We start from the raw sequence: 19127 nt of genomic DNA, 5'->3' as shown, positions 1-19127 counted from the left end.
GAGACAGCGCCCTCTAGCGGATGAGATACGAAACGAGGCGCGGACGTGTTGTACGTGTATATGTCGATGGTTGTACCACTTTTATGCATCAGATGGGGACACAGGCAAACAAACTAGAACCGTTTTGTTCCGCTTGGCAATCTTGATCTGCTGATTTTGTATTAGGCTATTTCTTCTATATTATTATTTATCAATATTATTTTAGGGTTTAGGGAAATGAGCACCTGCTAGTGGTGGTCGGAGGGACCAGTGGCGCCTGTGCTGTCCAGGCGCCTTCCTCAGTGCGCCCCAGGGCAGCTGTGGCTGCAGTGTAGCTCATCACCATCAGAGTGAACAAGAATGAAAAGTGTGGGTCCTTTATCATGAATCCAAGTCTTTGTTTTTTCAAAATGCAACAAATTGTACCACAGTAGCCTACAATGAAGCCATGCTGATTTGAAGTAATGCAGTTTATTGTTACTGCATTAAAAGTTGAAGTTCTTTCTCTAGTCCATTCTAGTCTTACCTGCATTTTCTGGACATTTCCACATCTCAAATATTTCATTAGAATAAATTTTGCATCAATCATTGTTATACTTTAATCTGGCCATCAGGCGCTATATTCGTTTTTCTTCAAGTGTATTGTTTTGTGTGTGAAGAGGGAGAATGACGAGACAAAACTCAGACAGAGGGGATCGAACATTTATTTACCCTTATTAAAAGTTACAATAAAACCATTAACGTCTTCAAACGATAGCAAAATAAAGAGAACCAAAAATAATCGGCCAAAACATATTTACAGTGACAGTTTGCAGATAAAAAGCTCACATTTTTGTACACAACCCCGACCCCCGCGTCATAAAACTCTGAAATGTGAACACTGCAATACTCGAGAAGCTTGAATGTGTTTTTAGCCAGAAAAAGAATCAAAATGCACGAACAAAGAGACAAAGCTCCTTTCCAACCTCCCCTATTCGATTTTCTCTTTTCTATACATGACAAAATACTTGAAATTTGGGGATAAAGCATAGGAATGTAAAATCTAAAAAGTAATAAGATCATTTGATAGATTGATGTGTCCGTATAACAGTCATTTTGAGTGAAAGGTGGTCTTGCCCTGCTCAGTGAAATTTTCTTAGATCCCAAAAAAGATGAAAAAATAACATGTTATAGGGCCGCCACGCTGTTAAAAAAGGATGCTTTTCCGTGATTTGGGAAAATAAGTCAGTATTCCTGATTCGCTCCACATCCAATCCATTACCTTCGCCACACGCCAGTCCCTGTGTGTACCATGAGGGGGAGGGGCGACGCCAGCCGACATCATGAGAGGGCCCGGTGAGAATCCGTCTGTCAGAGAACTAATAAAAGGCAGTGAACTGGTGGTTGAATCAGCAAACGTGATATATCCTTTTGTCGTCTTCTTTTTGTCGTTTTGTTTATAACTTTGAGAATGTGGCACATGTCTCTCATATATATATTTATATACTTTCATTTTGGAAAAATCAGTTCAGGTACTGTGGCTGGAGGCAGTCACTCTGCCACGGCCTCGCCCTCAGAGGCTGCAGGTGTTGTGTCCTCGGCGGGGGCGGCAGCCTCCTCGGCGGGGGCCGCCTCTGTTGGTGGAGCCTCTTCTGCTGCCTTGGCCTCTTCCTCAGGTGCAGGCGCAGCAGCGGCGGCGGCTTCCTCTCCTTCTTTGGCCTCCGTGGCCGGCGTCTCCTCTTTGGTTTCTTTGGCCGTGTGGCCGTTCTCCTCTGGCTTGTCCTCGGTCGTGGGGGAGGTGGTCTCCTCCTTGCCTTCCTCGCTGCTCTTCTTGTTCTTCTTCAGTGAGATGCCTTTGAACTTAAATGAGTTCTTCAGGGAAAACTTCTTCTTCTTCTTGCCGTCCTTCGCAGCCTCCCCCTCTGCTTTGGTGGGCTCACCCTCAGCAGCAGGAGCGGGCTCAATGGCATCTCCACCGCTGGCCTCGCCTTCTTTGGCTGGCTCTGCAGTTCCATTTCCATCGGCTGCGGCCACTTCCCCGTCAGGCTTGGCTGTAACATCGCCGTTGGTTTTCACGTGGCCATTTTCCTGCAGGAAAAGGTTCCTCATTAGTCATGGTCTCAAATCACCAAAGTAGAATATCACCATCTAGATCCTCAAAAATCATCACATTCACGCATGCCACCAGAAAGGCATGGATTACAGGATCAAACAGCTGTTTCTGTCTGTCGTTACTCTGAACGGACGCGAGGGGGCAGCAAAGATTTGCGAAGAGCCCCACCACGGTCAGTTAAATTGGGAAACAAAGGAATCCCCGTTAAACCAGGTTCTAGCCTTCACCCGTGGAGCCGCAACTCGCATCTTGTGTGATTACTGTGGACAAGGCTCTTGTCACTCCACATCACGTATCAAATACTTCATTAATGGGGTTTTCAATTCACATCACCATACAGGAAGCGATCCTGCTCACAAAGCGCCCCCCAAAAATACTAAATAATCCTAATCCGGTCTCTAAACGACCTAATCCTGCCATCATACCGCAGACAAAATACAGCTGCTTTCCAATAACTCGCTTTACTAAAACAACAGCTTGTTTTTGAGTCTGCTGGTTCGGGGGAACTGGGGTCTAAAGTGGCGCCTCTCGCCGCGCTTTGTCTGCAAATCCGCAAAATGCGCCTCGAGCAGAGCGCATTTGCATCCTTTGCGCCGCTCGCCTCGCATCCTTTGTTCGACGCAAGAGCCACAGCCAACCCGAGCGCCTCAAACACAGAGTTAGACTAGAATATGAGCACTTTGTGAAATATCTGCGGGTGATTCGTCCCTCTGGGAGCAGCAGACGGGTTTACATGGAACAAAGACACCAGGGTGGTGCGCGCTGATCGGGGTTGCGGTGGGACGCTCGATAGCACCAACCCATTCAACAGTTTAGAATCGGTTTGGTTGTTTTGTTGCGATCAGAGGGTGGAGGTTAGGGCAGCAGAAGCGGCTCTGAGCCCGGCTGGGCACCACGCTGCCAGTGGGCGTTGGGTGCCATGTGGCTTCCCCGCTTGTGCGCCCCTCTCCAGATCCGGCCTCCATCACTCACCTGGCCGTTGGCTTTGGCAGCAGCTGGGTCGGCGGTGGCTTTCCCGTCAACAGCTACTCCACCCTTGGACAACTGGGCTCCCATCGTAATGTTTTTTTTCCTTCAGGTGCTCTGAACAAAAAAGAAAAGTGAAAAAGAAAAACCCCGAGGAGTTTGGGAGGTTTAAAAATCCAGCTCTGGGAATTGCGTATGGTCTCTTTCCAAGGAGGTGAAAAATCCCAACTGACCTCCTTCCTTTCTAAGATGTGGAAACAAGCAGACCTCCTTCTCTGTGAGTGTGAACCCCACGGCGGCCGAGCGCAAATTAAAGGGTGGCAGACAGACTGCCGTGAGTATCTCAACCGCGCCTCAAAATCGACCTCAGTCTCCGCCCCCTGGGCGGGGCATCCGCGCTCCGTCCAATCCACAGCAGGCGGGGGGAGGGGCCTCGTTCAGCCGCTGTCGCTGCAACAAGCAGCTCATACGGACTTTTTCCACATTTCAAACTTTACTTAGCTGCGAATCTAATGTTAAAGAAAGTCCAGAAAGAAAAAGATTTCATGGATCAACCAAGAAGAGCTCAGACCAGTGCAAAAGCAAGGAGGGAACGCGGAAAAAGCGTTTAAATGTATTTATTCTTTTTATATTTTAACAAAGAAAACAATAAAACTGAAACTATTTTAGGGGGAGCTTTAACCCCCCTTCACCAATACAACAACAACAAAAATACTATAAAAGTTCTTTTCTGGTCTGCTTTGCTTTAAGCCCTGAATCACACATTTGACTTCAATTTAAACAATAAATAATTATGTGTGTTTTCAAAATGTCTTTCATGTAATCTGAGATTTATTTACTTTCAGTTCAATTCAAGTTTATTTATAAAGCGCCAAATCACAACAAGAGTCGTCTCAAGGCACTTCACACAGTAAACATTCCAATACTATTCATTCATTAAGCCAATCAGAAAAAAAGTTTCCTATATAAGGAACCCAGCAGGTGAGTAGTGTCAGAGTCTTTACCACTGCTTGTAAAAATAGGAACAAAAATGACAAATAAGACATTGCATATAAGATGTCACAACAGAATCTCTTCTCCTCCAGCATGGCTGCTCTCCACATAACCAGATTTATAGTGGATTTCTCCACGTTTAATGCTTCTTTGTTCTGGAAGATGGATGTGAAGCTAGCTAAACTCACAGCCATTTTTCTTTTCCTTCTTCTTTCCGTGTCTTGTTTGGTGACATAAATGTTGTGGGACGAGCAGTTGTAGCCCTCTGCGTGTTTTCCTTTTCGCACAAAACTTAAAGGGACAATGTGTCATTTTTATCATTCATTTCTGGAAATATCCATTAAAATGTTATTAAATTTTATTAAATGATTCCCAGTTTTTGAAAAATATTGGCGGCTTCCAAACATATAACCATAAAAATCAGGTCTGAAATAAACGGGAGCAGGTCTAAGTCTCCAGGCGACGCTATGTTAGATGCCATGTTTCCTTCTACGGGAGCCCTTGCAGACAAAATACATTTACAATTTGTAACAAACGGTTACAAAATGTTCACCATGCATAAATGTTGTTGTTTTACACATTTACGTCTTTACTCATTGCTTCTCTTTTTACTGAAGTTTGCACTACACAGGGCTCTTTTACCCTAGCGGGGATCCGTTGGTAAGGTCTTACTCCAACACAAAAATATAGCTGGTTTGCAACAATTTAGGTATCTACTGCCCCCATTGCCAGGAAAAATACACACTGTCACTTTAAAGTAACTTTTGCCACCTGTTGAAAGTAAGCGCTTTCCTGGCATCAAAATGCGTCACATGTGAAATCCATGGCACATGTCAAATGGGATTAGAAAACAACTTTTATCGCTCCATAAATCTCATTCATATTTTTGACATTAGGGGACCCAAGGATAGGAAATAGATGGATGTGACTTTGGCTTCCCATTAAATACATTGTGCAGCCTTTTGGTTTCTTCCACAGAACTTAAAAACTTCCAATCATAAGGGCATGGATAACAGACTTCAGATAAGGTCTCTTGATTATGGACTTTGAGTATTGCGGCACAGTTGAAAAACTTGACTGCAGCCTTAATTTGCAAGACCATGGAAAAATCAGAGTCTAGTTTCACTCCCAAACTAGTCACGCCGGGTTTCATGTTTAGGTAGGGGAAAGAGGTGTCAGCAGGTGAATGATTCAGATGTTTTAGGTAAAAAAGAATAGCAAGAGTTTTGTTGTCGTTGAGGCATAGGAAGTTAGCTGAAAGCTGCTTTTTGATTTCAGAGAGGCAGTCAACCAGTAGGCGAGAAGAGTCTGGTTTATTTAAAGCCAAATAAATCGGACAGTCATCTGCATAGAGGTGGTAACTCAGCCCAAGTTTTGCAAAAATGCTTCTCAGCGATAGCAAGTAGAATGAGAAGAGGAGTGGCCCCAGGATTGAATCTTGAGGTGCACCCCAGGGAAGCAGCACAGATGGAGAGTAGTGATGTGTCAGTCGCGAACTGAGGTGAACAGCGGGAGCCGGCTCGTCATTGGGAGCCGTCCTGCCCATAATTCTTGACTAGAGGAGGTAGGGCTTTCTCAGTTTTGTCCCCCAAGCTGTGGAATGATCTTCCACTCATGGTCAGACAAAGCATCCTCACTGCCGGTTTTTAAGAGTCAAATAAAAACTCACTTTGAACAGTGGCGTTCCCTCAGCACACGAGTCAGCTACATTTTTAGATAATTTATACAACTTAGCTCATTTTTATCCTGTAGTATTCTAATCATTTTATCTTGTTTTTTAGGGACATTCTTTACTTTTGTTTCATGTTTTTGTTTGTTTTTAGGTATATTTTGTTGATTAAAATTTTTTTGTACTTGTGCAGCACTTTGGTTCGCCTCTTGGATGATGGAAAGTGCAAAGGAAATAAAGATGATGATGATGATAATTCAAGCCTCCTAAGTAGGATGCTAAGGCAGCTGAAAGGTCTAACAGGACATGAGAACCAGTATCAGTTGCCACCAACATATTGTTAAGCACACGAGCGTGGGCAGATTCTGTACCGGTATCGCCTCAAACCAGATTAGAAATGGTCAAGGAGGCAGCAGTGATCAGGCTCAGAGTGTGTCACATCTAAAAGGGTCCAGATGGAAACAGAGCTCTGCTATGAATCTTTACATCAGACGGAAAACGACGACTCAACCGTTTCTGCTTTAGCGGGTTGTGAAAACATTCCAGTCCTTCATGATTTTTTATCTAAATTCAGCCATTTTACTAGATGACATCGTTTGCAATAATAATAATAGTCAGAAAGGGGTTAAATTCCTTGGATTGGAAATATTTCTACTTTCTTTCTTGACATTCCAACTTTAATTTTGACACCTTCAAATTCCAATAATTAGCTTTTCACAGCAATTTCGTTTAAAAATACCAGAACATTTCCAATTTTCACTGAAGAAACCCTGTGATCCTGTATTATGTGAAATATGCTATAGGGAGTGTACACTTAAGTGTTTTACCATGTTGTCGCATACCTGAACGCAGATGTTTGGTCATATTGGTCACACCAGGAGACGCAAACATAGTTGCTGATGTCCTCATCACAAGAAACAACGACAAAGACGACCCCTTCTGTTGAGACGTTAGCCGCCCTAATTGATCTTGTTGTGATAAATATTTTTCTTCGTGGGTGCGAAACATTTGCATGGACATGGTACAAAGACCTTATAGTTGACCATATCTGAATAGGAGCGCTTAAGGAAGCTTATCCATTCAGTAACGTGGCTCTTTGCTCTCTTTGTACATTTTGATAGGTAAGATTCACTTACATGATCTTGTTTTTGTCAAAAAAAAGTGAAACTATTGCAGTTTGACCAAACACCACCATGATTCTCACTGGCTACTGATGTGGGACTTTCACACTGACACTAGTGAAAGCACTCTATTCAGACTGATGGAGCCTCTTGGCAGCTCGACCGCTTTGACGAAACAAACACGGACATTTTTGAACACCCAGACCCAGTGATGTTTCCCAGGAGAGTTCTGCCTTACATCATGGGTCAATCCGTGATTGATCCAATCAGAACCTTGGCATGACCGTCGAGGTCCAGCAGCAGCACTAAAAAGCTGGGCGACCAGAGGAAGAGACCAGGACCAACTGAACTGATACCATCACTTTATTTCCTTGTCTTGGAGCGAAACCTACTTAGCTCCATTTCTTTGCAACGCATCCATTTGACAGCACACACACGTCTCCCACCACACAAACACACTCAAGCTAACATGTCACGGCCATGGTATGTGAGGCATGCTAACGCCACCCAGAGAATGATCTCCAGCCATCCAGTGGGCTGAGCCTGCTGTAGTAGAGAGCCCAGAGGGCTTTACACCCCCTCCCTCACCACCACTAACCACTTCATACATTCTCCCAATATGAGTCAGTAACCTGCAATCTCAGCAGCATCTAGTGAATGCACGTCTCAGTCAGGGTTTGACATTCCTGTGACACGAGTCGGCTCCTGGCTCTGGTGGGGTCTGCGCACGTTAAAGTGGGACGTCCACACGGCCCGTGCCGTTTGGAGATTTTAGTCTCGGCTGGGAGATTAAACTTTAGGCCAGGGGTCCTCAATTATAATGGTCCGAGGGCCACACACAAAAAAGCAACCCAGAAGCAAGAGGGCCGGGGGATGGGGGGTGGGGGTGGTGGTGCTGCTGTTTGGATCGCTGGCTGTAATACACATGACACACAAGCTTGCAATACAAAGCAGGACAACACCTGCCCCCCTCCAGCTCGGCTGTGTGACTGCACTAACCTGTCCTGTGGGACCCTCACCATGTAACCCTCATGTCCATGCTGTCTCTGGAGGAGCAGAGAAGAGACAAGATCTCCTGTAACTTAAAATGGACCAAAGCTTCCTCCCAGTTTCTCTTTAAGCTGAATTTAACATCAGTTTATCTTCATGAAACAAAAGACTAAAGTGGAACAAGAAATTCTATCTTCTATTTTTCTCTCCTTTTAACTTCTCCGTGTCCCTAAATAAAAGAGACAGATGATTACGCTGCTGCCGCCGTCCCTCACCCCGCTCCCTCCCCAAGACCGGACCTCCCGACATCACAGCACTCGGTCTGACGGAGCGCTTCCAGGAGAAACAATAATTAAATTATGAAAATAATAACGCGTGTTTGGAGGAACGTCCTCCGATCCTCTCTCTTGTGTGAGCAGACAATCTCCCTCCCTCTCTCTCAGTCGCTGATCGACAACCCGCTCAGTTAACATAATTCACGGGCCAAATCCAACAGAACCGGTCGGGCTGACTCGATTCAGGTTCGGTCTCAGGTTACAACTCCAGCGCTCAGCCCTGCAGTGCCACATAAAGGCAGATCAAAGTTTCCTACCCGGTAAATGTGGAGAACACCGCTCTGACAGATGTGGATGCTGCGCTGGTGCCGCCGTTAAAATAACAAAACTACATTCCACCATAGCTGATTATGGTTCTCTTCTATGATGCAAAACCGTCTATGCCCGCATCTCATGCATTGATTATTTGATTATTTTCCTCAGCTCTATCCTAAACCTCCCGGTCGGCCGTCGGGGGTAGGGGTGGGGGTGCGTGCGGGGTTTGGGGGCCACAAAGAAAGGGCTCGCGGGCCACGTCTGGCCCGCGGGCCGCCATTTGCGGACCACTGCTTTGGGTTATGGTTAACATGCAAAGCATTCCATAGGTTTCTTGTTATCCAAATGATCACGTTCAGTTAAGAAAGCATTGCATCCTTTCAGTTCAGCCAGCTGTCTGCTTTGGCTCAAAAACACAAAGAACGCTTTTAATTTGCTTTGGAAATTTTCATTGAAAGAGAAAATTAAACCGACACAAACATGAGGTCAGGGACAAAAAGTCATTTATACAAACCAAAGAAAATCACTAAATAAAGACAATTAAATGACACTTATTTATTTTTGCAAGATTTCTTTGATGAATGATTTATTTAGGAGCGGTCACGGCTCACGTTGAACGTAACACATCTTCTCCTCTTTGCTCTCTTTTTTTCATTTTCTCCCCTCTGAGCCTCTCAAAGCCCCCATTTGTGCTGTTGCCCATTTTTCATGCCCTACACAGGATGAGCTCTCAAATCCACACTAAAAAGCCTCCATTGTCTCTTAAGTCTCAGTGAGCCAACTGATGAGAATCACAAGTAGGAAGAAGAGGGATCAAGCAGCGGAGAGGAGTGGAGTGGAGTGAGGCAATCAGGAACACGTCTTTGTGGTTCCTTTTGCGTCGGGGGAGGAGAAATGTTTGGGATAGTAACCTTGAGCAAAGTGCTAGCACTTCAGCGTGATAAATATGCTAATTTCCCAAGGATCCTCTGTTTGTGAGCAGGTCATGCATGTGCAGAAAAACAACAAGAGAGCAGGCTGTTTCCTGTCTGCGTTCCCATGTTACCGCTTGCAAATGTGTTTCACGGCTGACTCCTTTATTCTCCTGACTTGAGTCGTACCAAATAAAAGACGTTGTTTTATCGTATCTTCAGTTTAAACGCTGCAAAGCCTAAAAGCAGCGCTGATTGTGTGCTGAGGTGTAAATTTCACTTTACTCGTCTGCTCTAGTTTGGCCTAAACACAACATTTGCATTGCCAAGCACCTAATCACGAGGAGAGAAAGAAGGAGCGGAGCCCTCTTCACCGCCCTGACGGGTCCTGCCTCGACTTTAAAGAAAGCTTTTTGTGATGCTAATTGATTCGATCAACTGGCTTATTGACTACAAAAAGGCCCTCACCAGCAGGAGACCACAGAGCTGCACACGGCAGCCATCTTGGCCCTGGGAGGGCACTTGTGCAGACTGCCAGGCTCTAGAGGAGCAGGGAGGAGGAGGGATGCTAAGAGGGATGCGTAGCACTCGAGAAGGGTTGCGAGTTTTGACTCGTCTCGCTGACGGATCAGTCGCTCGCGTCTCCGGGAGCTCGGAAACACGGCCTCCCAAAAAACGGGACGCAAACAACAATCATCTCTCCTCAGGTGGCAGACATGTCGCGACTCACACACCGTCCGACATGTCTTCCAGTGTGCAGTCACGCTACAGAGCCGGTTGCCATGGCAACAGCTGCTTCTCTTCGACTTGTCTCTGGTTGGGGTTCTGAAGGAACAGAGAGGAAAGATGCTCGACTCCTTTTGCTCTACAACTCAAGTACACTCCTGCTGCCATCAGTACTTCTCCTCATCACAGATAACTCGCCCCTCCTTCATATCGTGTCTCTTTCTGCTCGCCGGAGCATGCTGCCCAGGTAGGGAGAGAGATGCAGCGAGGCTCGATGTGTTACTCAGACTGGGGCGTGCAGTCGTAGGCCAGCTCATCCCCACTGGCAACAGCAAAGCAGCGTTACTGGGTCAGTGTGCCATCATCTCACTCATCACCACCAGCCTGCTCCTCCTCTTCCTCATCTTCCTTCACACACTTTAAAAAAGCAGCTTTGCATCAAAAGTGTTTGAATGAAACAGACGACTCCTCTCAGGTGTGAAGGATGAGGTATTTTTTATCTTTCATTTAGGCAGTTTTGGTTTTGCACATCTGATATAAAAATAATGTTTTTAATTAGTCTCTAGATTTGACTAGTGACCGTCTGGTGGAATTCTTTGTTGTGTGTTGGGGTGACGTACAGATGAGTTAGGCCTAATTAGTCGATGGCTGCTCTGGAATAACTCATGGAGATCTAATCCCTGGACGATAGTCATACAACATTATTTATTTGAAAAGCATCCTTGCGACGGTGTTGGCTCCCAACCATAAACGCCGAAGTTTGAAGCCGCCGTGCGTTTTTCAGTCATCACAAAGAGCTGCTTCGTGTCACCGTGAGCGAGCTCAAACTGCATGGTGGCGCAGTGGTTAGCACTGTTGCCTCGCAGCACGAAGGTTGCAGGTTCAAAACTCGGCTGCAGCCTTTCTGCGTGGAGTTGCGTGTTCTCCCCATGCATGCGTGGGTTTCCTCCGGGTACTCCGGTTTCCCCCACAGATCACAACATGCCCTGTAGGTTATAAATTGTAAGTCGCTTTAAATAAAATCGTCTGCTAAATAAATAAACATAAACACGCTAACGTCAAGAGCATATGGCACCAAAAGGCATTCGTCGCTGAAAGCCGACGGATTTCCAACAATGATGGGAGGAAAAAAGCGCTACACGTCTTTAATTAGACTGAAACAAACTTGGAGGAGGGGCGAGGCTTGTTGTCACTAGTGCTTCACATCTCTGGGTGTGTTTTAATGGTCCACTGCAAACCGGGGTTGTGGATGTTCTGACGCTGCTTAAAGACCGTCTGTGGATGGACACACCGGACACCGGTTGGCTACACAGCTGCTAACAACACTATAAACGATGAAACTTGGTCTACGACTGCGACAAACACACCGTGTGAACGAGGTTAGGGTATGGGTTATGAACGAGTCTCTCCAAACACCTCACTTCGCTCGATGCCTGAGATCCACTGAGTTTCGCTCATGTTTATGTTTGCTAACATCGATTAGCTGTGGAGTTGCAGTTTCTCAGATTTTCTTTAAAATCTGCTTTTTGGCTCATGAGATGATTTTCCAAACACCAACAAGGCGCCGTAATGAAGACAGGAGAGCGTTCCTGGCATTTCGTGTTGGCCTGACTTAATGACTTTAAAGGAATAATTCATCTGTTACCAGTTTGTTATTACCTGCAACAGTAGCTGCCTCTACCCCATCAACCAGACCCCTTCTGTCCCTTTCTGAGTAATCTAACGCTGTAATTAATGCTCCATGTCAGGACCGCTTCAGTCGCTGCTTTCTGGTTGCCTATTTCACACAGTATTTCTAATGAAGTTGCAGAAAATGTAAAATTTTTCTGACAAACGCTCAAGAGCCATTCCTCCGTTTCAGGTGACTCCCTGGCATTCCTGCATCTGATGAAAAATGCAGGAAGGCAGACGTCAACGTGAACTGAATGGAGTTTGCTTCACACAAAGACTTTTAAACGACAACAACCTCTTGCGTGGAACCACATGCAAATGTGCTTAGCTGTGGTTTTTTTGTCCAATCTGTGAGATCATCACTCTCTCTAAGCCCCCTTCAGTGTTGTCCTCTCCACCGGCTCCTCGAATCCCCCAGCCAACCCCCCCGGTTTTCATTGTGATGCAGATTTGGGGGCTGGGTGGGGGATGGGAGCAGTGGGGGAGGGGGAGGGGGAGTGGATGGGTGTTAAGAGTGACCTGACTGGCCCGCTGTGTCCCAGCAGGCAGTCTGGCATAGGCGAGTGGGGGAGGGGAGTCCAAGCCACAAGAGAATGCTTGAGGGCTGGTCCCCCCCCCCCCCCCCCCCCCCCCCTGCTCGTCTGCATGACTCAGACATCAGATACTCATCATGCCAGTCTCTCTTTGACACAAACTACAACAGACACGCCCCTCAGATGCTCATGGCGATCTCGCTCCAGAGAAAACTAAGATGTTGGATGGTGTTTTGCTCTGTCTAGACATAATGAGCTTAATGCCATCCAGGTCATGTTGCTGTTCCCTCTCTTTGGACCAATAGCACCTAACTGGCAAACGCCGGTCCATATCAGTCCCCGTTAGCAGCAGGAGAACCTGTTCGGATCTTTCTGAATTCTCACCGTGCACTCAGTGTGTGCAGCTGTTTCTGCAGCTTAAAGGCTCTGTGATCCTGCGTCTCCCAGTGCAAAAGGCTACAAGTCAAACCTTCACTATACGCGCCTTTTTAACTATGCACCCTACGCCTCCTCCCACGCACGCTCACGTGCACGGATGCACACCAGAACACAGGGCAGTGATGGTGCAGAGCAGAGAAAGAACTGCAGTGAAAATAATAGAAGTCTGGAGTCGATACTCTGGCATTGTGTTTTAATGAGCCCCGCGTAGGCTGGATTCACCGACTTTGCACCTCTGCTTTAGTGAAAAAAGACAACCAGGGCTGTCGTCGTCTTCTGTTAGTATTTGCGTTATGCTCCTTACACTCAAACACAAAGCTGCACAAATTAGCAGAGACAGAGGTCTGTAATTATTACACTAATGAACCGACAACGTAGCATCACAAGAGCGCGGTAGTGGTTTAAACGCCAAGCCTTCTTCTTGGAGTTTTGTGCAGCTTGCACTGCTTGGACCAGGTTTGTTGTGATTGCCATTTGCTCCACTTTTCCCTTTTATCCATCTGCCATTGCAGCTGGGATGTGATCATGGAGCCTCGCTGTAGTTTGACCTATTTATAACCCGCCCCCTTTATCTCTTGCCCCCAATTCCCTCTCTTGTCCTTCTTTAGTTTATCAAAACACGGTTACATAAAATCCGCTGAATATTTCAGGGCACGACATTACGTGTTGCTTCTGTATTATTTAAACTCCAGACTTCAGTGATATTTTTTAGCTCAGAAGCGACACAAATTTATTTACAAGGCCAAAAAGCTCCATGGTTGCTGTTTGAGTTTGTTCATTTTCACCTGTGCTACAATAGTAAGTAGATTAAAATTAAAGCTGATCTCCAGGGAAATTTCCCACAATGCATCGCTCTTGTTTAGTAGAGAAAGTATTCTCCAATCGAGACACAATCCTCATTTTTTAGGAAATGTGCAAATCTTCTTAAAATTAGTGTGAAAATTACATTTGATTTATCAAAAGCAAGCCGTTATCATGAAGACTGAGGCTTTTATTTAGAAAAGAGAAATTTGTTAAAGTGCTGGAATGATTCTGGCCACCGAACAATATGCTACGTTTTCATTTAGAGAGCATCTGCATGGGTAAGAGACGTTTCCGAAGCATTCCCAAAGGAAAAACGGTCTGTTTTTACCAGCAGGTAAATAGGGCTTGGGATCCCGCTGTGACTATGACATGTTGATAGCCTTACTAGTGTAAACAAACCGTGAAAACAAGCAGTATGTTGCAGACAAGACGCAGATTTGGGAGAAAGGAAATGTTAAACAACAAGTTAAAATCCCCCAAAGGATGTGGAATACGGACGGATCTGTTAGATAAAAACGTTGGGGACCGGTGTGTGGACAAAATCAGCATTATAAATGGTTTAGATCCATCTAGTGGAGTGGAGCGCCGACGACAACTTGTTGCCACTGCAGTTCTGCATAACGGACTTTTTCGGCCATCTTGTTTGGTGTGAGCAGACGTAAACATCCGAATGAGAGGCAAACATTTCATTTGCTGGTGTTTCTAGCACAACAATCAAAATAGTCATCCCACAGAAGAGTAGCAGGAGAAGTTGTGTGTCAGTGCGCCCGCATTAGCCGACTGGTGAGTGCATGTCGCGGTTGAAGGAGAGAAAACGTACACCGTCTGTAACTTAACAGGATGAAAATACTCTGGAAGGTGATGTTTGGTCGCCTCACAGCTGTGATCTGGGCAACCCGACGAGACTTTGCTAAGCTGGATGCTTGGTTTCCGTGGTTATGCCTCCAAGCAGGAAAACTGTGAAAAGTTAGCCTGTTTTCCACCTTTTCCTGGCGACCACGTGTCACTCCACAACGCAGCAATGATTTAGCGTAGTTGTGTAATATAACCCATCAAATGAATAATAGATGCAAGAATGATTCTGAGCGCGCTGTTTTGAGTGGAAACAAGAAACAAGTAAGGACTCGTTGGCTGCCAACATGGCGGCCGCGTCAGTGATGACAACAGATCCTAAAAAACCCCGGTTTCACACTGCAAGCATCAGCGGAACGGAACTTGCAACTTCAAAGCGGTCCTTTTCACACCGGGGGAGTCTTGCCCGCGTCACAGCTTCCTCGCTGCGCCTCGCTGTACTCGCGAGATTCTAAAACCCCTCGAGACTTCCAACACCTTCCTCATTGAGAAATCACAACCCCCGCGAGGAATCACACCGTTGCACTTCTCGAAAGAAACTGGTGGTAAACAAAGCCGTTCGGTCACAAGTGCTGACGTAAGTTACATATAACATTGCAACGTTGCATTTTATTTTGAAAAAAACCGGGGATTTTTCACTGAAACCGCATGGTTTCCTGTCTCGCACTATGTGAACTGCGGAAATCGACGTGTCCCAGAAGCTGCTCGCGGAAAAAATAGAACTCGATCCCATCTTTAGCGGCGCGGCATGCTGCTTCTGGGACGCACCTGAAAATTGCCGCGTTGCGGCTGGTTTGAAACACTCCATAGACTATAATTGGATTCTATTTGAAGCAGTGCCGCTTCACTGCCGTTCCGTTCCGCTGATGCTTGCAGTGTGAAACCGGGGTCAAGCCTTATTTACACTTCTCACACGCATCGACGGAGACAATTTCCTTCAGACTTCTGTGATGCCTGAGGTCGTTGCTACACAACTGGACCAGAAGTAGATGGGCGTGGCTTGGGCCCCCTATTAGGTGGTTCTATTCATTCCCAGTTTGTGATGTCACAACGAGGAGTTTTGGAAGCATCTTGTTTCAGGCATAACCAAACCGGATGGAAGGTTTTTTATGTTTATCGGGGCAGCAGAGACCCACATGGCAGCAAAGGGCGACTTTTCCATTACATTTCCTGTAAAGCTGATGCTACCACACTAGCACCGTACCTTTAAGATTTCATCCTACTAGAAAACATTTTCATCACCTGCAGTCGTCCTTTCTAGCCTTACCTTTGGTATCTGTACCTGCCCCACCTCTACTGCCATCAAAACAAATCCAGCAGGTTTCTAACTGCAGATGTTCGAAGGTTCTTCCTCACTTGTAAGTCACTTTGGCGTCTGCTAAACGATTAAATCTGCTGTGATTAATCCAGACTTCACTGACTTTCGTCCCAACTGGCCTGCTGAGACAGCCCCTATCAATCTAACCTATGGCTTGTCCAACCAGCACGGACGAGGCTGCATTAACCTCCAGCTCGCCTGGATCTAGTTAGGCCATAATAGTCTGGCCACAGCCTGACAGCCACTGCGAGTGAATGATTAGGGATTGATTGGTAGAAACGGGGGATAGGGATGGAGGTGAAAGTAGGGGAGCTGAGTCAGGACTGGGGAAGAGATTTACCGTTTCTGCTCAGGTTTTCGTCTCAAACGTTCTTTCCCTGCCAAAGAACGAGATGACGAGCGATCGAAAAAGGCGTTAAAACAAAGCAGGTTGTATTTATCCCATAGTGACAGTCGCAATATGGAAGGCACCTGCTCCAGCAGCAGCAGAGGGAATAAAGAGACGTTTATCGGGTGCAAAGAGAGACCAGCTCTTTGTGTGCCGTCCCCTCGGGGCTCGCTAACAAGGTTATTAAGGGTCAGGATCTTCTGGAACCAGACACCAGGAGAAAAACTGTAAAAACCTAAAGAATGGAGAGATAATCCAATTAGACTTTTATTTTAGTGCACAGTCAAGATCAGATTCAGTGTTTGTTTCTTCTTTTTGTCCTTAAGACAGATGGAGATGGAAATCTGTCGCATAAAGTGCATTTGCTGCTCAGGTCAGCCAATTAGAAATGTTCCTGAGTGCAGAACAATAATTTCTACCAAAAGGAACCTGAAGCACTAGTTTGTTTTTGAGTGACGAGTGAATCCAAGGACGGCTCAGTGCCTCTGGGTGTGATCAGTTTCTTAGCGTTTTATCATTTATTTTTAATTAATCCTCTTCCTGTTTTGTTTCTGTACTGACGCTGATCAGACTTAAAGCAAAGATCATTTTTACCTTTGTACTTTAATTCATTTTTGGCAAGGAGGGTTATAATATCATGAAAATAATTGTGTTTATTAAATTAATGTTTAACCTTTAAATAAATAATTTTCATCTATTTTTATTTATTAGGTCTGTTTTCAGTAAAGCTTAGAATGTGTTTCAATGAAAGTTAGGAACTAAACCAAGTGGTTGACCTGTTGGTGAAGGGGTTGGTGGTACTTTTGATTTATCCAATCTATAAAGGCATCAAAGACACCAAAAGAAGAAAATTAAACAGCTTTAGCCTTTCTTGTAGTTTTGCACCCACTTGTTAGCCCGTTTTGAGATAATTTGCTCACTAGTACTAAATAATCCACGTTTCTACTCTCTTGTGATGTTTTACTACTCTGACCGTCAGACATATTTGTGTTTTAACCAAATTAACCGAGGCAGACACAGGAAACTTGGGTTTTTGTGATTTGGGGTGAAAAACATGTAAAATGTAAACTAGAATAAATTAGTTTTTTTTATTTTAATTAAAGTGTTTTTGATGCCTATGTATTTCTTCATGACTTGAAATTGAAAATCTCAGTTTTCCCGTATTTGGGCTGCGGCCGTTGGCTGGAGAAGGTTGAGCGCCGTGCGATGAGGTGCTGCTGTGTGACATCCTCACGCGCCTAACGTGTAAGCCGATCAGGCACCATTCAGCTCTACGTGGGAGATAATCTGCTTGGACCAAGTAATAATAGTTTAGATATATGGATGGAGGCCCATCATCTGATGAGGTTGACAGCTTTATGTTGATGTCAGCGTGGGATTTGTGCGTATAGATGTGCAACAAAAGCGCACGAGTTTAGAGGCAGGGCCATGACCAAATTGAAGCACAACAGAAGCTAAATGATTATCGTCCTTTATGGCCTTTTTCCTGCTGCTGGAGGACCCGAGGGGACCGAGGTTTCGTCCTGCAGATGCGTCTCCAGCAGTCAAAGTGATCCAGGCTCATGAATTATTCCTTACAGCGTGAAATAACTGTTATTATCAGATGGCTCCTCTGCCGTGTGCGTGTGAGACGTTGCCCAAAAGGCACAAATTCCTAAAACATTCCTGGGTGTCCAGTTTATTGTTATGTTTGAAAGGTAATCTTAAACGGCCTGGAGGCACAAAACGCCACAGAAATGTTGAAAACAAAACAATTTCACAAAAATACAAAACAGAAAACACTGTTTCATTAAAACAATCTCAGAAAAAAATAAACGTCAAACTTTATCCTGAAGTGAGGCAAAAAAAGAAAAAATGGGTAAAAGGCCCAAAATGCACCTTTTTTGGCCTTATTCCAAAAATAAAAATATACTTTTTTTGTCGCCACTCAGCTCAACAAAAGTATTTATCATCTAGCGAGTAAGAAAAATCTCTCTGTGTTCCTTTTGTTTAAAAATCTGTAATTTGATAATAAATTCTACGTCAAACAAATGTTGTCAGACATAAAAAACGAAGACCTCGTGTATTTTTCTTTGATTATCTTCAGGCCAGAATAAAATGTTATTAATGTCCGCGGATGGCGCTCATCAATGACGTCACTCACCGCTGGCGTTGAAGAAACCGCGGCTGAGAGGACAGAGCCAGCGTATTTTCCCTGTCACCGTCACCCATTCCAGAAATTTCCCAGAACTCCTAAAGTGGAAATGTGACTTTTGACAGCTTCCATGTTACTGATGACTGGACAGGAATTCCTGGTGCTGCATCCCAGGAATCTTTAATTCCAGGCCCCGCTGACAGTCTGCTGCTTTCAGAGAAGGTAGATTTATGGAGGTGGCATGGGAAAGTTGTCTGTCAGGCTGCAGGTTGTTCCTCCTAACGGGCCGAGCGACCCCGGCCTCCTCGAGGTCAGCGTGATCTGAGTAATTACCGACCAGCAGCTGCAGAGCGCTTTGACCAGCTTTATCTCGACCTCTGTGCTATCATTAAACACCTCAAACCTTCTGAAGGTTCAAGAGAACTCGCGCACGCACGCACGCGTGTGTGTGTGTGTGTGTGTGTGTGTGTGTGTATGTGTGTGTGTGTACCGGTCTCACATCTCTGCATTCAAGGTCCTCATTTTGATCGATGAGTGTGCCACATGTGTGTGTGTTCCCAAAGCTGTGTGTGGAGATGAGTGAGCTGGTATTCCGAGGTGAGCACAAACAGGAACTTCGCATGTCCCTTACTATAAACCCATCTGCTTCCATCCTGGTCCAGATAGAGACTGGATCACCTTATAAGGGCTGTGAGCGTTTAGAGCCTCGTGCAGCTCGGCCGCGGTGTAGCGACCGTTTGGGCTGACGTATGTTCTTGTTATTCCAAACAGAGGAGAAGGAAACAGCTGATTATGGATATCTGCTCTGTGCCCAGGATGAGTAATGCGCCTGTCGGATTCAGCAGATGTTCACCAAGCTCTTGGCAGGCGGAGGAAATCGATAGCAAGACGCGCTTTTTCAGACGGGGAATGAGAGGAGGACATCGTAATGGAGTGATACCCGTCGCTGCTT

General features: G+C 45.5%; 1 protein-coding gene across 2 annotated transcripts; it reads right to left on the bottom strand.

The window, feature by feature from the left end:
• Positions 1 to 667: 667 nt before the first annotated feature.
• Positions 668 to 3373, bottom strand: marcksl1a (MARCKS-like 1a). Of its 2 annotated transcripts, XM_054741474.2 has the most exons (3): positions 3271 to 3373; positions 3044 to 3154; positions 668 to 2046 (listed from the first exon to the last, which is right to left on the bottom strand). In XM_054741474.2, exons 2-3 carry the CDS (start codon positions 3125 to 3127, stop codon positions 1510 to 1512), a joined length of 621 nt encoding a protein of 206 aa, XP_054597449.2. In that variant the 5' UTR covers positions 3128 to 3154; positions 3271 to 3373; the 3' UTR covers positions 668 to 1509. The 2 variants fall into 2 exon arrangements, with proteins under 2 accessions (XP_054597449.2, XP_015825939.3); XM_015970453.3 differs by having other exon boundaries at positions 3044 to 3351.
• Between the last annotated feature and the right edge of the window lie 15754 nt (positions 3374 to 19127).

The sequence above is a fragment of the Nothobranchius furzeri genome, chromosome 18 (assembly GCF_043380555.1).
Source record: "Nothobranchius furzeri strain GRZ-AD chromosome 18, NfurGRZ-RIMD1, whole genome shotgun sequence".
Taxonomy (NCBI): Eukaryota; Metazoa; Chordata; class Actinopteri; order Cyprinodontiformes; family Nothobranchiidae; genus Nothobranchius; species Nothobranchius furzeri.
The sequence above is the reverse complement of the archived record's forward strand: the minus strand, read 5'-3'. Positions and strand labels throughout refer to the sequence as shown.

Coding starts and splice junctions, on each gene's coding strand:
- marcksl1a (XM_054741474.2), bottom strand. CDS start 3,127: ATGGGAGCCCAGTTGTCCAAGGGTGGAGTAGCTGTTGACGGGAAAGCC. Junction 2,047..3,043: donor CTGCCAAAGCCAACGGCCAG/GTGAGTGATGGA, acceptor CTTTTCCTGCAG/GAAAATGGCCACGTGAAAAC.